This window comes from Neovison vison, chromosome 9, assembly GCF_020171115.1.
Source record: "Neovison vison isolate M4711 chromosome 9, ASM_NN_V1, whole genome shotgun sequence".
Taxonomy (NCBI): Eukaryota; Metazoa; Chordata; class Mammalia; order Carnivora; family Mustelidae; genus Neogale; species Neogale vison.
Window position 1 is genome coordinate 16,948,719 of NC_058099.1, and position 19,424 is coordinate 16,968,142.

Below are 19,424 nucleotides of genomic sequence, written 5' to 3' on the forward strand. Positions count from 1 at the left end.
CAAAGAATTTAGAATAAGTTGACTTGAAAAAATAAAAGGACCCAATTGGATTGGGGACAAGGGAGACATGCAGAAGTCAGGGTTGGAACTGTGACAGCATTTATGAGTTGTAGGGAAACTATATTATATTTCTATTCAGGAGTCTTGCTATATTTGGTCTAGATGTGTTGTAAAATGTTATGTTGTAGAAGAGGGTTGAGGTCTTTTGAAGAAGGACAATCTGTGTCAAAGATGAGGTCATAAAATCTCAGAAAGCCCACAACAGAAAGCAGCGGGACCGACTGTTCACAAATTTGGAAGGACAAGAAGGTTAGAATGGGCTGCAGAAGAGACTGAAAATGTTTTCTCACTGGGAACTTGCCAGCCTCACTGAAAGTCCAAGGTAACCTTTGCTTCTGAACTTGAAAGAAGGAGGTTGTGAGAGATTACAAGTGTCATCTGGTAAAGTTGCAAATGGGAAAATAACTTGTGGTATCTCTGATTATGACTGCTGGGATGCATGTGCCAAAAAGAAGGGAAGCTCTCCACTTTTAAGACTAGTTTCATCGTCAAAAATATAATTTACTGGCATTTAAATTCGAGACTATATTTAATTTTATCCAACAAGAATATTATAAAAATAGATCAGTGTCTCTATAAATGGTAGCTGCCCTACTATTTAAAAAAAGTCAGAAACTACTAAATATATCTGTAAATGTATATCTTATGACCAGTGAACTACCAAGAAACAAAAGTATGGAAAAGGAAGATGATGGTAAAATAGAGGTGGAGCCATGCTGTGAAGTGTTCTGCACTGGGTAGTGGTTGGTCATGTCCAGCAGCCATTTTGGCAGGTCTTTGCAGGTTCTTTTCTCTTTGCATGCAACAGTCTGGTATCCACCTGCCCTCACTCCTTATAAGCCTTATTATTCCCTTTCTTCACTCCTTATCCTTCATGGTTCAGCTCAAATGTCTCATCCTTAAGGTTTTTGCTGACCTTCTAGACTTAGTTTTCCCTATGTTTTATGCAATATTAGTATACTTTATTTTCCTTTAAATAATGATAATAATATAATAATAATGATAATAATACTGCCATTGTACAGTACAAAATATGTCTCTGTGGACTTTGAAAGTATCATTTAATCCCTTTAATAGCCCTAGGAGGTAGATACAATCATATTTTAACTGAGCAAGACACAATCAGATACATGTGCCAATATTTTGCATACCATGAAGGAAAAAATCCATTAAGATATTAATAACACACAAGTCTTCATTTCAAGGATATGAAAATATGGAAAACCATGGGTCTTAGATTTGGTGTAATTGAGGTGCCTGGGTGGCTCAATTGTTAAGCATCTGCCTTTGGCTCAGGTCATGATCCCAGGGTCCTGGGATCAAGCCCTACATCGGGCCTCTTGCTTGGTGGGAAGCCTGCTTCTCCCTCTTCCACTTCCCCTGCTTGTGTTCCCTCTCTTGCTGTTTTTCTTTCTGTGTCAAACAAATAAAAAATCTTAAAAAAAAAAAGACTTGGTATAATACCTTATTATTACCATTTTACAGATGAGGAGACTGAATCACCTTAGTTAATGGATTTTCCCAATGCTACATAACTAGGAAGTGGTGAGTCTAGATTGGAATCCTAGAACTTGGGCTTGAGAGTGTATCCTCTTAACTCCTGATCTGTGTTATCAGTACAGAATCACAATATCTAATTAATATTTATTTGTATGATTCTGTGTTCAAGTCCTAGCTCTCCAAGAGACCATATGCTTTTTAAAGACAGAGATGGCACCTGCTGTTATACTGCTGAACCCCAAGCCCAGCACATTGTGTAATACACTGTCAGTGTTTAATAATGAATGATGGAATGAGTGAATGAAAGAAGAGACATTGGGTTTAGAAACAAATTCCTTGGGCTTCACTACTGGATTTGCAGTTTTGACTAATAGTGTGACCTTTGACATGTCACTTTGTTCTCTGGGCCTCTGTTTCTCTATTTATAATACAAAAGGAAATTACAGTTGACCTTGAACAACACAGGTTTGAACTGTGCGGGTCTGCTTACATGCAGTTTTTTTTTTTTTTTGAGAAATGCAATATGGTACTCTAGATGTATTTTCTCTTATGATTATGATATTAATAACATTTTCTTTTCTCTTGTTTATTATAAAAATACAATATATAATGCATATAACATGCAAAATATGCATTACTTGACTGTATTTAATTAGTAAGGCTTCCCACAATAAAGCTTTTGGAGAGTCAGAAATTACACATGGATTTTTCAACTGTGCCTGGGGGCTGGCAACCCTATCCCTCATGTTGTTCAAGGATCAGCTGTACATTGGGTTTTCTCTGAGTGCTCTCCAACTTTGAATGTGTATTGCAAATATGCATTGAAAGCCAGTGCTCTGTCCAGCATTAAACTAGATAAAACATATTAAACACTTAGCATAATGCCTGGTACACAAAGCTCAATGAACATTAAGTATTGTTATAGCTGTGGTCAAAACATGAATTGAATGAAATGAGAAGTGTGGGATTAAAAATGCAAAACAAAACAGGACAGTTACTATGAACCTTAGCAGTCAGGTAGGGCTTCCTAGAGGGGCAAGGGCTAGACTTGGATCATGAAACAAAACAATGTTTGTGATGGAGCTGCTGTGTCCAATATGGTACCTACTAACTATATGTGGCTATTTAAATTAACATGTAAATTAATTCACATCACATTTCAAGTGTCCACTAGCCGCATGTGGCTAGTGGCTACCATATTAGAGACTGTAGATATAGAACATTTCTAGTAAAGCAAGTTCACTTGGACAGGGCTGTGACAGAGTGAAGAGTAGAACTACATTTCATATATGTGTCACTTGAAATTATTTATTGAGTGACAGGGCTGTGCTAAGTGTGGTGCTGTGCGCTGATGGAGCTTAGTCTAGGGGTCTGCAAAGTACAGCCCACAGGTCAACTGCTGTTTCTCATAAAGTTTTGTTGAAACACAGCCATGCTCATTAGTTTACATATTGCCTATGACTGTTTGCTACAGTAGCAGGGTTGAGAAGTCATGACTCTGCGGCTTGCAAAACCTTAAATACTTACCAAGTGGGCCTTTACAGGAAAAATTTGCCAGCCCCTGGTCAGTCTGGTAGATTGATTGACATCTGAGTTAAAGAACTGATTTTAGTATTCATTCATTCATTCTTATGTTTGTTTTTTTAACATTTAACTGGTATTTATTTCTCAATCATCTAATTTAAGCAGGATGTATGCCACTGACAGAATGAACACAATAGATTAAAAACTGTGGCTATCCTAGAGCTCATGTTCTAGTGAGGGCGGGGAACACACAGATAATTAGAGTAAATAACTCTAATAAGAGTAATAACAGATAAATCGTATCCTATGTTAGAAGATGATTTTTTTAAATAAAGAGGCTGCAGGAAGAGTGGGCTGTGAATGAGAAGGAAAGGGGTGGTTGTGGATTTAAGTAGGGTGTTCACAGTAGGCATGACTGGGGAAGTGAGGAAGGAAAGCATCCTTTGTGGATATCTGGGGAAAGTGGAGTCCAGGTTGAGGAAATTGCCAGGGCACAGGCTCCAAGAGCAGATTATGCCTCATACATTTGAGGAAGATTACGTAGGAGAAGGTCCACAGGCTTCAGTGGATACTAAGTGACTATTAAGAGCTGGGGTCAGAGAGGGACCGGAGAACCAGAGCCTTGTAGGACATTGTAAGAACATTGGCTTTCAACCTGAGCTCAGTGAGGAGCCACAGGGGCATTTTGACCTGAGGACTGATATAATTTTACTTACCCTTAAAAGGATCTCTCTGGCCACTCCATTGAGAAAAATCTACAGGGAGTAGGCAAAAGTGAGAGCAGAGGGCTGCTTAGGAGACCCATATGATTAGCCAGGCTAGAGATGGTGGTGGCTTGGGCCGGGGTAGTAGCCATGGTGGTGAAAAGAAGTTACTAAAATTAAGATACTGCATTTCATTCATTGCAGTGATTTAGTGAGCACCAATTACATGCCAGGCATTGTACCCAGTGTTGGGGATAATGAGCAAAAGAAGCTGCCATCTCTGTCCCTTGGAGTTTTCTAACAAATTGGTTTCTTACTTTCAACATCAGAAATGAGGAATCCAATGCTATGTCCCCATATGTGTTTGGGATCCAGGACAGTTTTCGCACTGTTTCTAAAGACCCAGGAGAGGATGACACTGTCTTAATCTGCTTGGACTGTCATAACAAAGTATCACGGACTGGTGACTTGAACAAAAGAATCTTCCAATCTCACAGCTCAGGAGGCTGGGAAGTCCAGCTTCGAGATGCCCCCGAACTGTTTCCTGGTGAGAGTACTTCTCCTGCTTGTGGACTTCTTGACTTCTGTCTGTGACCTCACATGACCTTTCTGCAGTGTGTGTGTGCAGACAGTGTGAGATCTGCCTCTTCTCTGTTTCCTATAATCCCATCACAGGTCCCTGCTTCAGGACCTCATCTAACCCTGATTGCCTCCCAAAGGCCCCACCTCCAATACCATCATGTTGGGTGTTAGGGGCTTCAATGTATGAATTTGGGCACACAAACCTTTGGATGGTGACGAACACCAATAACCTGGGCTGACAGAAGTGAGCAAGTGACACAAATATGCATCATAAGTGAGGACTGAGCAGAGGGTTTCTGGGCATTGTGCCGAGTGGGGCTGGGACTCAGGGAGGTGACGGAGGTGGCTTTGGCCCAAATGTAAGGAGGCACGCATCCGAGGGTGTCAACCCTGCATTGCACAGCCCTGAGTGCCCCTTAAACTTGGAGGGGGTGTTAACTCGTGACAGTGGCCTCTCCAACTTTCCTCCTAGGAAGCCTTGAAGATTTTCCTGCAGGAGCCTGTTGGGGAGTCAAAGAGCAAAGAGGTCCAGGCTGGGAAGAACCACGCAGACCATCCAGTGGAACCCCCTCTTTCTATAGTAGATGAGGTTGGGGTTCCTATAGGGTCAAGGATTTGCTCATTCAGGAAGTTCATGACAGAGTAGAGGTCTGCCGACCACCGTGCTTGCTGAAGCTTGATTTCTCCATCTCCTGAGAACAACATAAGCAGTCAGTCATTTTTTATCCTTGGAGTGGAGGCCCCAGCTGAGCCAAGGCCTTCAGGAGTCTTTTACAACGTCTGAAGGTGGTATCAGCTTCTGGCAGTGTTGGGGCTTTTGTTTTTGTTTTGTTTTGTTTTGTTTTCAGGTTTTTCTTCCAGGCTTTTGATCCTATACACCCATTCATGCAAAGAAATGTTTCCATGCAGGCCATGTGGGGCATCGTGAATTCCCCGTCAGCTTCATTAGCGTCTTTCTTTCACAAACCTTGACTGAGACCCAAAGCTGAGTCAGTCACCAGGGAGGGAAGCAAATGAGACACTTGCTACCACCTCCATTTGCTCAAAATCAAGCTGCCCCCAGAATGGGCTGTTTTGTTTTCGGAAAGGCAGTCGGAGGAAAAGGGAAAGCACTAAAGTCAGGCTGACCTGGGTTAAAATCTTGGCTCTGTCTGAAACTATTGGTGTGGTTTTGAGCAAATTGCTTAATTTTCTCCCAAGCTTCAATTTCCTGCTTGGTATTCACCTTTGCTAGGTTATTGTGACGATTGTAATCAGTACAAAGTAACTGCTACATAATATGGCAAATGTATGTGTTCAACAAATGGGAATTATTGAATCAGGGGCAAAAAGAACCCCCAGTGTTGACAACACTTAAGTCACAAAAGTCTTAATCATGATGGAATGGAAGGCATGGTGACAGATTTCTGAACAGAAGCAGCCTCCACAAAACCATGTTAAACACAGCACTTAGTAATAGCTCTAGCCTTTTCTGGTTATTTGATGAGAGCCTGCCTATTACACCACTGCCCCTTCTCTTCTCCTAGACTGAAGGCAGCTTCCATTTCAATGCAGGTGATTAAAGGACTCTGAAAAAGAGAAGGGTGTGTGTGTGTGTGTGTGTGTGTGTGCATGCACGCGCATATATCAGCCCAGCCTTTTGGTTATTTTTTGTTAAATGGTCTTTTAATTAAAATTTCAATAGATGGGTTTCTACCAGACAACAGCGGTCGGGAGGTGTATGGATTTTATGCTGATCACACCAAGACTGTCCCTCAGGACAGTGCATCCAGGAATTCGAGATGCTTCAGGCAAGGCAGGTGAGGTCAGATGGACTCACTGTGTACAGTACAAATGGTCCACTGCCATCTTTCAAATGCCCCCAAATGGACTTCACTGACTCCTTAGTGAAGCCTGGTGCGGGCCACTTGGACACACGTTGCTTAATTTTAATGATTCATGATGATTCTCCATCATATACCAGTAAATGTACCGTAAAAACATTTTGTGAAAGAATGTGTGTCTTAGTAATGGGAACCTGTGCCATTCTGTAATTAAATCCTTGCCGGAACGTGGGGGCTGCCTGGCATAGGGGGTGAGGGGCAGAGACTGAGTCAGGGATTGAGGGGGTTTCCTGGGGTCGGGATGGCTGAGGGGGTAGAATATGGGGGAGGTGAAGGGGGGAAGCCTGGGTAGGGAGGAGGAAGCAGGACCTGGGGTGGAATGAGGAGGGGGACCCTTGGAGTGGGGTAGAGGGACAGGGCCTGAAGAAGGGTAAAGAGGTAGGTCCTGGGTAGAGGTAGAGGGGGAAGGGGAACTGGGGCAGGGTAAGGAGCAGGGCCTGGAGCAGGGGGAGGGGGTGGAGGCTGCGGTGTGTGTGCTTATGTGAGATTGCGTCTAAGAGAGCAGAACATGGGAAGTGAAGGGAAAGATGGAGAATAAAAAAAATTTAAAAAAAAAAAGAGGAAGAAAAGTAGGGGGAGTGGAATTAACAGGCTGTGAATGTATTCTTTGCTCTAGGCGCCTTTGCCTACTGTATCTTCTCTAATCATTACATTAACCCTTGAAGTAGACAGACTGTCCTTTTCTGGTCTCTTTCATGGACAAAGTGGATGTGGGGATTTCGCCTGCACCTGTCTGGCTTAAATTTAAGTTCTTTCCACTGTAGAGGCCTACACAGGAAAGGGGCTTATAGAAAGGTGGCCAGTGAGGACTATAGAGGCACACACAGAGAGAAGGGCAAAGGCAGAAAAGCTGAGACCAAAGAGGGAAACTGAGGCAGGAGTCCATGCACAAAGATGGAGAAACGAAAAGGGAGACAGAGAAGAGGGGAAGAGAGAACCGTCAAACCGAGAGAGAGAGCCAAGAAAGCGCGGGGGGTGGGGGAGTGGCGGCCAAGATCGTGAACATGAATATAATCAGGAGTGAGATTAGCAAAATGGAAATGAGCTGGGTTCAGCTGAACATACACATTATGTAAAACGGTATAATATTCCAGATGGAAGTACTGGAAATGACAGTCCTCTAGTTTCCCAGAGAAGCTCTAGCTGGGACCCTGACCATCTGCCTAGAACTGAGGCTGAGGTCACTCTGAAGAAGAGACCCCTCTGAACAGAGTGCAGAAGTCACAAGCTGTCCACCAGTTCTCTGGGTTTCCCCCCCAGTTCGTCACTAGCCAGAGGCAAAGGCTCCAACCTCGTGGTATCCGGTCCACTTTGCTTTAGGGCATGGATGTCTGGGGCAGGACACATCCGTGTGTGTGGCCCATTGTACTCGGTGCACATCTGGAAAATCATTATTCCTTCTCACTTTAATATTATAAATGAGATTTGACTTTAAACCACGAAGATAGCTGGTGCTTGGAAAAAAAAAAAAAACAACTATCAGAGCGTCTCTTTTGTAGAGTGAAGAACTCTTTTGCAAAATGAATAATTACCCTCTGCTTAATCTATTTTGTATATTTCACTTGGCCGGTTCGGGTTCTGTGCAAATGGGGAACAACTGCATTATTAATCATCATGTGTCCTGAATAGAATAGTGTATATTTTATCCTTACCGCATCCTTGTGAATGGGACAGGACAGGACTTATGTTCCCCGTCTTCTGGGGAAGAAGGATGAGGCTCAGAGAGATGCAGGATCTTGAACAAGTTCTCCTAGCAGCTAGTGGAGACACAGAGCCGAGGGGCCCATGGAATGACAACCACATAGCCTCATCTCATCTACACCCCTGTATACTCTGGTAGAGGCATGGTCGGTGGCCAGGCAGAGCCACCATAGTGGGTCAGGCCGAGTGACATCCAAGACCGCTCTGAGCTCCTCCTTCCTACCTGGGACAGTGCGGGGGAGCTGTGGCTCCAGAGCGAGGCAGAATGGGATTCGAATCCTGATCCTGTTACTTTTTTGTGGTGCAAACGGGAGGCAGATTGTTTAAACCCTGGGCGCTTCAGTTTCCTCATCTGTAGAGTCAGGGCATATCCCCTTACTTCACAGAGTGGCTGGATGGGTTAAAGTTGAGAAAGTCGATCAAACACATCATGCGGCTCTTAGCCTTTCCCTCTTCCCAAATTACAGCCGAGGGGTCCAAGATAAGAGCTATGGGCATGAGAGAACGTGAAGGTAGCCAATTGCCTAATAATAATCATAGCAATAGCAGGCCGTGTTTATGGAGTCCATACTGGGGAGAGAACATTGTGGACGTTGTTCAGTGAGGGGGTTAGTAGACCTGACCAAGCTTGTTGTAGAATTGAGGAAATAGAGTCTTATCCAGAGATAGAAAATTGTGCAAAGTCATGGAGCCAGTGGGTGACAAATGCAGAGCTCAGAGCCGGTCCTGACTCCATTGCCTGTCTTCTCTGCTTGAAACGCCCTCTCTCCATGCACAGCGCGTGGAGTCAGCATCTGGACAGGACACTATAGAGGGGATGTAGAGGCTTCCAGTTTTTCCACATCTGTGAGATAAGGCAGTGTTCTTCAGGGCCTGCTAAGTACTCTGGCTCTGTTGATCTGAGAAGCAGTAGGGCCCAAGATTCCCCACAGTGCCGTGACCTTCCTTTGCCCCCACACTTTCCTCTGTCTGGGAAACTCCTGCACCCCCTTGCGAAAGAGGTGGTTCAGCCCGGGGCCCGCAGCACTGTCTCTGATTCCAGGCCTGGCCTTGGCAACTCTTCTGTCTGTGACATCAGGCCAGTAACTTGCTTAACCCCTCTGGGCCTCAGTCTCCTCATCTGTATAATGGGGTTGAAACTAGAACCTGCATCTTGGGCGGATTGTGAGGGTCGCAAGAGTCAGTGTAAATAGGGAACTTCCAAAACCATGCAGCAGTTAGGCCTCTGTGTCCCCTCTTGTTATTATTATCTTCTCTCTTTGCTGGCATATCCCCGACCTTGGGGGCACAGTGGGATGCTCTTTCCTGTGATCCTGTGGCTCTCTGCACGCACTCCAAGGCCTCCCCAGCCCGGGCAGGGATGTATTTTCTTTCCTGCGACACCTGAGAGTCAGCTGCTTCTGGCAGAGAATCAGATGAATTTGCCTCAGTGCCGCAGTCACACCGGGATTGTATGAAGAATGAGAAATGGTCCGAAGAAGTAAGATCTGGACCAGACACGAGGCAAGAACCATGGGGGGAGGACAAAGGGAGGAAAGAACTGACACAGCAGGAAGCTCAGGGAGGGGCTGCCGCCAAGAGGTGCAAGGTCACCAAGCCAGAGAGGAAGTATGGTGGGGTGCGGGTGCAGCCTTGGCAGTGCCAGCAGTGACCCCAACAGCGATGATAAGGACCCACACTGAATGCCACCTGCAGGGCTAGAGACATGGTAATCTTTTTTTTTTTTTTTTGCGAGAGGGAGAGAGTGCGCATGCGCAGGCGGGGGGAGGGCCGAAGGAGGGAGAGGCTCCCAAGCAGATCCACACTGAGCACGGAGCCTGACACGGGGGTGTCACGACCCTGAGATCATGACCTGAACCGAACTCAGGAGTCCAAGGCTTAACCGACTGAGCCCACCCAGGCGCCCCGGTAAGCGTGTGTAATATGTTACCTCCAGCCCTTGTGACAATTTTGAAAATGGGGGTTAAGATGTCCATTTCCTGATGAGGAAACTGAGGCCCAGAGTAGTGCGGCAGCCTATGGAGGCCGCTTGGTCTGTGTGCGGTAAGCTGAGGGGCCAGCCCCAGATGGCTCTTCTTCCCGTGCGGATGCCGGCTTCCCTTTGGCTTGTTACCCTCCCCCCCCAGCCCCTTCCAGGGTGACTTGAGAAGCGTGGGTGATGCAGGCTGGGGTGGGGGCGGGGCAGTGGGGGGGCACACACCACGCCTACCCCCCCACCCCTGCCCTTGGCGGTCCTGCTCTTTGCATTCGGCTCAGGAATCCCATGATCCTTCCTGGTGGGGGGGGGGCGGGGCTGTCTGCCTCTGTGCCCGCCCCAGGCTGCGGGTGAGACTGCCTCAACCCCCACCATCCGCAGTCAGCCTAAGTTTGGAGAGTCTGTTACCCATGTGCTTTTCTCCCAGACCCAAATTTATAGATAATCATGCACTCAGGGGTAGATGAGGCTAAGGAGAAAGGGGCCGCCTGAAGTGGGGGCCCTGGTGTGGCCTGGCTGCTGGCCTTTCGGAGCCCAGGCCTTTCCACGTGGGCTGTTACATGAGCTGAGTCAGAGCCAATTAGCCCCCAGGTGGCCTTGATTAAGGACTCTGATCTCCATCAGGCCTGATCACCAGCCTGTGCCACCAGAACCCGCTGGCCTCTATTTTTTTTTTTCTCTTCTTGCGCTCAGAGGCATGATGATGAATGGCAATGAGGGGCCGGCAGCCCTATGCAGGCATCCAGATATCTCTCAAAGGCTTGGGGAAGAGCAAGGCTGAAACCTGTCACTTCAGAATGTGAGGAAGAAAGGGACAGCAGAGGCGCCCTTGTGGGGTTGCCTGGATGTCATCCAGATCAACCTTCTCAGTGCCCAGAGAGAGACGGAGTCCCAGGGAGGGCGGGGACTCGCCCTAGGTCACACTGCACCATTGGCTGGGCAGACTTCTAGAGAAGTCTTCCTCACTTTGTAAAGATCCCCATCATATCCCCTTGTTACTTCACTCCACTCATACTTTTCTGCCTCCCCAGCCTCTGGTCGCCCGACTCCCAACCTTCCCTAAGGTGCCTCCACTCCCCCTAAGTCCCTAGGGAAACACTAACCTCAAGAGATAAGACCAGAGCATGTTAGAAGAAGAGTCAAGGCCTAGGATTTGAACAAGGCTTAGAAGGGCGTTTGGGAATTTCTGAGTATTAGCTGGCCATTTTACAGATGGGAAGACTGGAGCCGAGCAAAGCAGAAAGATTTGCTCAAGGTTGCAGAGGCGTCTACATTGTAAAACGTATTCCCTGAGGATACTGCTGGCATTCAAAACTGCCCACATGAGCTCATTCCTCTTCTAAGTACCATTTTGCCACTTAGTTTTCCCTTCACCTCCTACTCCCTTTCAACCCTGGTTTCTCCTCTGTTGAACATCTCTGTCTCCAGTTCTCAGGCTCAAGGAGTGGGATCAGGGCGAACCTACTACAAGAAGCAGACCTTGGTCAGCAGGTGGGTCTCAGATAGCCGGTTATTATCAGTAAACCCAAGATGTTAGGGCAGGACAGGTCCAAGGCGGGGAGAGCGATTGATGAGGCTATGGCCAGTCATGGAGAGCTTGGATGTTAGACGAGGCCATGTGAACTCTATCGTGAGAGCACCTGGGGGCCACTGACAGTTTGGGGGACAATCCACGGTATAGCTGCTCTTTGAAGAGCATAATGGTGCATAACAGACAACCTGAGGGTTGGTGTCAACCACTGCAAGTGTTTTTTCCCTTTATTACACATCCGGGTGGACGAGGCTAGCCAGGGCTCAGCTGCTCTTGTCTCTAAGCTCAGGCACCCTCCAGTTCTGTTCCACGTGGCCCTCATCCTCCTTGCACTGGCCACCTACTTAGAGCCTGGTTTTCTCCTGGAAAGAAGCAAGAATCCCAGAGAGCAAGCCCAGCCAAACAGCACATTTCAGATCTTGGTTCACATCATGTCTCCTGTCATCCCATTGGCCAGAGCAAGTAACAGGCTAAGCCTGAATACAAGGGCCAGGAAAGAAATCTCACTCTTCCCACCATTAGCCATGGCAGTGGTGATACTACTACTGCATACTACTGTAGGAAATGACTTGACATCAATAATTCATTCTATTACAGGGTGCATTTACCTTCACCCCAGTCTCCTATTCACATGCTTTTTTTTTTTTTCAACACTCTCTTTAAAAAAATATTTATTTATTTGAGAGAGAGAAAGAGAGAGTATGAGCAGGGGGAAGGGGGACAGAGGGAGAAGCTGATTCCCCATTGAGCAGGAAGCCCCATGTGGGGCTTTTTCCCAGGGCCCTGGGATCATGACCTGAGCCAAAGGCAGATGTTTAACTGACTGAGCCACCCAGGTATCCCAATTTCCCACACTCTATTAAAGCATAGCCTCAGAGAGACATCACAAAGCTTGACAGTTCTCAGAAGGAGCCTGGGCTTAGATATTCACAACCCTAGGCAGCTTACTCACCCTTTCCAGACCTCAGCTTCATGGTTTTCACAGTGGAACCAACATCATCATTCTCCCAGTATTATCATAGATACCAAAAGTGATTTGAGTGAGGTCAGCACAGAGTAGGTGCTCAATTAGAACATATGATGCTTCCCCTGCAGCTCAGCCTTACTAGCAGGAAATCCACCTTCATTACGTAGATATTATGGATTTAGTGTAATCCACGCATAAACTGTTTACATTTGAACAGGGGGTGTTTGGAAGAATGATTTCTAATCTTTAGTTATAGTTGGATTTTAGAAATCAGCCTGATGCTAATTTTGGTGTGGGTGAATCGGAGATTCCTCATCTTCCTAATGCTTATTTTCTAGCAACTGAGACTTGTCATACTACAGGCGGCCATCCTGGCTCTTATCCTGGTGGTCACGACTGTTGTTACAATGTTTGGGATGATGTGAGGGAGCACGAGTTTTGAAGACCTGACTCTGTGACCTTGGATGAATGACAAGTTGAGTCCAAACTTTTGTTTCCTTCCTTTACCATGAGGATGCTAGTACCTTCCTCCTGGTGCTGGTCATGGGTGTGACTTGTGAGATGACCCACAGTGACCCACGGCGGGTACCTTCCACCACACGTAAAGCAGGCTCCCAGTGACTTTGTGCTCAGCCCATGCCCCTCCCACCGCATGCCTGGCCCCGGGTTGAGCTCCAGGGCCAGAGCTGGCAGTGAAGAAGCCCACGGTGGACCGCTCAGAGTCAGAACAAGAACGGATGCCATGCACGCGTATTGCTCTGAGGGCCCAGGGAGATATCTTTCCAAGCTGCAGTGACAAACATAAATAGGAAAGTGAACAGCAGCCAGTGTCCCTGGCCTGTGATGATAAGTGATGACTGAGTTGGAAGCAAGTGAAAATGGAATCGTAAGAGGATGACAAGGTAGGAGGAGAGGAGCCGGACAGCAGGCAGGCTCGGGAAGAAGGCTTTGCACTTATCTAGCTGTCGTGGGCAGGTGATGAGTTCCTCTGAGCCGTGGGGGACAGAGGGGGCGGTACCCTCTGGCTGATATCCTCGTTCATGCTCCCGTGTCCTTCAGCAGAAGGAGTGAAGACAAAGGCATCGGGTGTTGGCTGGTTCTGGGAATACCGTAACCAATCTCGGAGACGATTTCATTCAAGCTGCCCCAAATACACAGATCAAGACACTGAGACCCCCTTGGCTTTGCACAGGCCCTGCCTTGAAATTACGATCATCTTTCATCTAGAAAGCACTTTTTCTTTCCACGTAAAACAAGATGTTAAGTTGGCCTCTCCTATCCAGGAACGATAATTACAAAAACACAAACATCGATGATGTTTTTGGCGAGAAGAAATGTACCAGGGACTGTATTGCAAGTTTCTCAAAGACCTCACTGATCTCTCTAGCAGATGGGGGATATCAGCGTTGTTACAGATTAGGAAACAGATGCAGACAGGTGAAGCCACAGGATCAAATTCATGCAGAATTTGAAGTGGCAAGATCCAGGATCTGAATCCAAAACAAGATGATTCCAGGGCCCACACTCTGGACTACTTTCCCGTAATCTTATGTGATTGACATGGGGGCGATGTCCACTGTGAAGCGGTTTTGAAGAGCCCACACAAGCCACACTCAAGATCGCTCATAATTGAGGGATTTTCTTATTTTTACCCAAGGGTTTCTGGAGTGAGGATGTATGTAACATAAAATGAGAACTGACTAATGGGACCTAGGAGACGTGAAGAGTAAATATTTTAAAACCAGTGCAGCTCATCTGGAGCTGATAATACAGAGTTTCAGGACCTAGCACGATGAAAATCCACCTAACTGAATTCCCTTATGGGAGCCACTTTAATGAAGAGATTAAACTCTTTTTTAAGGTCTCTATTATCAATCCCATCGAAATGTGTATTTTCAATCTGTTAAGGATGTCTCAGATTCATTATATTAAAAAATAATCCCTGTTTGTAAATGTCATAAATTCTCATTAAAGGAAAGTCAGATATGTCTGAGGGATACAAAGGGGGAAAAAAATCTTTGAAAATATTGCCAGGTGTACTGAAGCATTGAGACCATCCATGCAGTGGGAAGAAGACTACTGGAATGGCCAGTAGCCCTGGGTTCTAATCTTGGCTGTCCCTGAAGCTAGTCTAGTGATCTGGCCAAACGTCTTCACTTTCTGAGCTTGTATTTTCCCTTCTGAACAATGAAGCTGAGAAGATGTGACCTCAATGACCTTTAAGAGCTGTTTCTGCTCTGATGTGAAATAGAATTCTATTTTAGACATTTCATCAACACTCATGCTTCTACTTTCCATTTCCTTGGCAAATACCTGTCGTCGTTATAAGAAAGTTTCTTCTACTCTTCAGCAGAACTGTCATTATTCTAAATGAACTCAGCCTGAATTCATGAAAACTACAATGCTTTTATATATTCATTCGTTCGTTCATTCATTGACTCAGCAAATGAGTTGTCTACCCTTCATCCAGCATTATACTTACTACTTGCATATGAGGATGATTATAAAAAGATTTCTGCAATCAGGAAGTTCCCAATTTGGTGGGGAGAATAAGCAAATTTAAAAAAAAAAAGTTTTCTTCATCCCCATTGGCATAGACATTACTATTGTAAAATATACCCCCTCATTTATTTATGCCAGACAGCACAGCAGGTACTGTGGCAGTGAGCAAGAAGGGTAGAGTCCCCTCATTCAAAGAACTTCTGTAGTGACAGGAGTAAAGGAACCGGGGTGATGGCAGTCAGCACGTGGAAACCATGCAAACTTGTGTCCCGGGAAAGCTATTCTTTGCTAGCCTGGCGGCTCTGGGTATGCAGAGGCAGGGCTGAGGAAAGGACTTCTGGAAGGAAGGGGTTAATCCTCAGGTCTGGCTATCAGAAGTTTGCATCTTGCAAGAAAGAAATGCTTGGTTGCAAATAGTGGTGAGTTTGCTGAGCCAGCAAAATAAGAAATTGGAGTCAATAACGCCAATAGCCATGGCATTGATGGAAATCTTACTGGAGACACCCAGCCCAACGGCTAAGAGTGATCACAGCTAACTCTCCAACAGTGTCCGGAAAACAGAGTTTAGGGATTTAGAAAGGCTGATTCTCTCTGGCACTCAGAATTGATGAACTTCTACTCCCAACGTTCCATTTTGCAGATGGGGAAGTTAAGGCCCAGCAAGAAGGAGATTACTTGCTCACTGTCTCTAGGGTTGAGTCCAGCATATATCAGATGGAGTTCTGTCTTGGAACAGAAGGGAAAGAGGAGAAACGTATTGTGGATCTACTCACTGGCTGCCTAAGCCACGAGCCTCACCCTTCAGCTCTTCCATTTATTCTTAGAGTCAGCTCTGTGAGGTCGACATTACTAACATTTTCCATTCTGTTAATGAGAAAACTGAGACCCACGAAGGTGAAGTGACTTCCCCAAGACCCCACGTCCATGGAGAGGGAAAGGGAGGATTAGAACATAGGCCTGTCTGTCTTCAACCCTCTTTTCCCCCTGCCTCACTTCCTCTTCTCCAGGCAGCCTTGAGGGCCCTCCGGGGTGGACGCTTCTCATTTCCAAAATACATATTTGTTATATAATGAGTGGCAGTAATGAATGGTCTGTTCTGAGAGCTGAGAAATCTGCCTGGTAAGCAAAGAAGAAAGAAATGCAGAAGACACCAGCACACTTTCTTTGTACAGATTCCTCATTCTCGGTCTTATTCCCAGAGGAGGGGAATAGGACAATGGACCTGTGCCCTTTTCTGCAGTCACAGATTGAACTAGGAACCCAAGCTGTGCCCTTTCCCTGAAGAGGAAAGCCTCTCCTTTCCCGTCCGGTCTAGCCCACTCCAGCCTGACTTCCTGTCCCTGGATCAGGGGCAACCATATACCTCTTCCATTATGAATCACGAGGTCTGCGGTTTTGGCAGAACATAAATCAGCCCTGAGAGCCTCGAGGACAAATGCCAGGACTTTTAATATTTAATATTAGACGTATTTAAAGTGGTGAATATTTCATGATGGGGCTGTCCCATTTTAACACATCATGAGTGACTCCTACCCCCACCCCTTTTTTGGTAAATTATTCTCACCCAGATTTCAAGGATCTCAGCCCTCTTCCTCCATTCTCCTCATCTCGGGCAATAGGCAGCTCACCAGCTTGCACACACTTAAAGCACACACTTTTGTTGGAAGACTCGAACTTGTTATTGGAGAGGAGAGTTACAGAGAGCATTCCTGTCGGAGAGCAGCCCCATCGATCCAGAGAAGAGGAAAGGTAGATCCCCCCCCCCCTTTCCAGCAATCCTATTCTGAACATTTTCGGTGGTATTTCTGACCCCTCCTTCACTCCTTCTTTCTGCCTTACCACCATTTCAGTTCACCCAACATTTATCAATCCCAGGCTCTTTGCCAGATACTTGCTGATGCCGGGGTTACAAAGATTAAGCATCATCATAATGTATAAAACAAATTAGAGAGGGTTTTTTTTTCAACAGTCAGAATGCTTTGTATAAGGTCAAACACATAACATTTTTAGTGAATCAGTGAAAACATTAAGGTTTGTTGATGAATACAAACGTCTTGAAATCAGGAGTTATGGGTAATAGTTCTGTTGCCCTAATATCTATTCCCTGCTGTGTATTGTTTTGGTAACCCAAGATTGAAAAAAAAAAAAAAGCCTCAATTTGCAAGATGGGTAGTTATAGAAAGCATGGGCTTGTAAGCTCTTCGGTTCCTATGGCTCCTAGTCTATTGTATCTTCCTCGATGAAACAGAGATGATAAGAGAAGGTATTTTTGTGGGCTTGCTTGGTGGTGGTGGTTTTAAATGAGGTTTGCATGAAATGTATTTACCTGGCAAATGAACTGAATGTGACTTTGCTCTCCCATGTCCTAAATTCTAATATGTAACATATGAACGCTTAGCCTTCATTTTTTTTTTTTTTACTATTAATGAGACTTAAAAATAAAAATTTTTAGGGGGAATTAAAATCTAAAAGTTGCAAATTTCTTAACTCTCTCCCACGGAATTATATGTTTCCAGGAAGCATGGTTCAAAAACTCTCAGGTAAGGCCAATCAGAATTATTGTAGGTTTGAAGAGTTGCAGGTTCATCTGTGTGTGTGTGTGTGTGTGTGTGTGTGTGTACGCCCATGAGTGTATAAGCATGATCACCTGAAGACAAAAACGAAGGCAACCTGACAGCAATAGTCTAGGAATTTATGAGCCATCACAGATAGTTAATTATTCATTCAACTCACAATATTGAGCATCTACTCAGTTCTAGGCAGTGGGCTAAGGCAGGGCAGTTCCTACCAGCATCTCCTAAGCTGTGGACATGGTCTGTGGTCCATAATAGGTCCATCTTGTGACCTGTTCCACCAGCAAGCATCCCAAGGTGAAATAGGTTTTGGGAAACCTGTTAGGTATCGTTTTCATGAAGAATCACATACCACTGGCTCTACAAATAATCTAGTGTTTCACTCTCTCTCTCTTTTTAAATAGAATCTATGTTTGGTAAGGCATCTGTCAACATTCCACAAATAGAACTTAGGAAAAGCCATTAACAAATTGAACCTTATTCATCTCAACCTTAAGGAGTGTACAGTGAAGCAGGACTGATAATTGAAGAGGGTAGGACAGAGAGCTTTGGAAAACCCTTCTAGAATTCTGAACTCGGAAGATGTACAAGGAAACTAGACATGGGCCGGCCACCTGAAGTGAGCTTGGCCAAAGGGAGAAGACACTAAAGGCAGTGTGGGATATTAGCAAGCATTCATGCAATCAAGCATATGAGGTGGCCATAATAAAATGATGCCTGGATACATGAATGGATAGATGGATGGATGGACAGATGGATGAAGAAGAAGGGAACAAGAGGGGAAAGGTAGGGGGAAGAGGCGGAAAGGAAAACTAACCAAGACATCAATAACAACCAAACAAAATAAAATCTGGAAATGATAGATGAGAACAAACCGTCTAGAAGGGGAAATCAAAGATACCTTGGAGGAGGGGACATTTGATTTGGGGCTCATGGTTGAACATGAATTGTTCATTCAAGTGGAGAAAGTTCAAATGTTTGATTATACTCTTAGTGCAAATGTACTTTATGATAATTTAAATATTTGAAATCAGGACCTCCATTTGTGGCCACCAGGTCACTTCCTGTTCCCCTCCTTAACCTGGGAGACCTGTCAGTGTCGTATCTCTGCATCCTCAGCATGGGCCCCACAACCCGGCAAGGGTCCGGACTTGCTGAATGAATCCATGGCCCAATGAACAAATGGAATGAACTAGGAACCACAGTGGTGGGTCCAATAGAACAGGCTCTTTCCCTGGGGCTTTTCTCAAACCAGGCAGCCCACTGAGAAAACAAGGAAGCCAGGGGAGAATGCTGTTTGGGGCAGGTAGTAATTCACACACCCCTTTCTCTTCTTGCCTGCAGGAGAGTGCAGCTGTCACGAAGGCTACGCCCCCGACCCGGTGCACAGACACCTGTGTGTGCGCAGCGACTGGGGGCAGAGTGAAGGGTGAGTAGCGAAGGACCTTGCAGCAGGGACAGTGGAGGGCCATCCCCACTCCTTGGCTCCGTGACTCCAGGCCACAAAACTGCTCCAGAAAGAGAACTTTTCTCTACAAGTTGTGTTCTTGTAAGGCTTGATGGACGATGAACCCTATTTTCCACTGAATCACAATTTAGTAGTAAAGGTACACGATCGATGACTATTGTAGAGAACAAAGTCTCAAATTGAACTCCCCCTCCCAGACCGTAAGTAATCAACGGACACTTTCTTACCTGGACTGATGCAGAAAGAAAATGGGGTTTTCGTCCATAAACTCCAAAAACAGACAAGTGGTCTTTAAGGACTCAGTCCTTCTGTGAGATGGAAACATTCTCTTATAAAGAGTTTTGCCCAGTACGTGAGTGTGAACAACATGAGTTTAAACCACATGGGTCCACTTACGTGCAGATTTTTTTCCCCAATAAATAACAGTACAGGACTGTAAATGTATTTTCTTTAT

The 19,424-nt window shown here is 45.6% G+C and overlaps 1 protein-coding gene across 1 annotated transcript in view; it reads left to right on the top strand.

Moving 5' to 3' along the window:
* Positions 1–19,424, top strand: part of ASTN2 (astrotactin 2) — a 736,372-nt gene that overhangs the window by 269,743 nt on the left and 447,205 nt on the right. Inside the window, exon 7 of the mRNA XM_044265036.1 lies at positions 18,847–18,931. Within this exon, the coding sequence (XP_044120971.1) occupies positions 18,847–18,931 (85 nt within the window). The remainder of the gene's footprint in view (positions 1–18,846; positions 18,932–19,424) is intronic.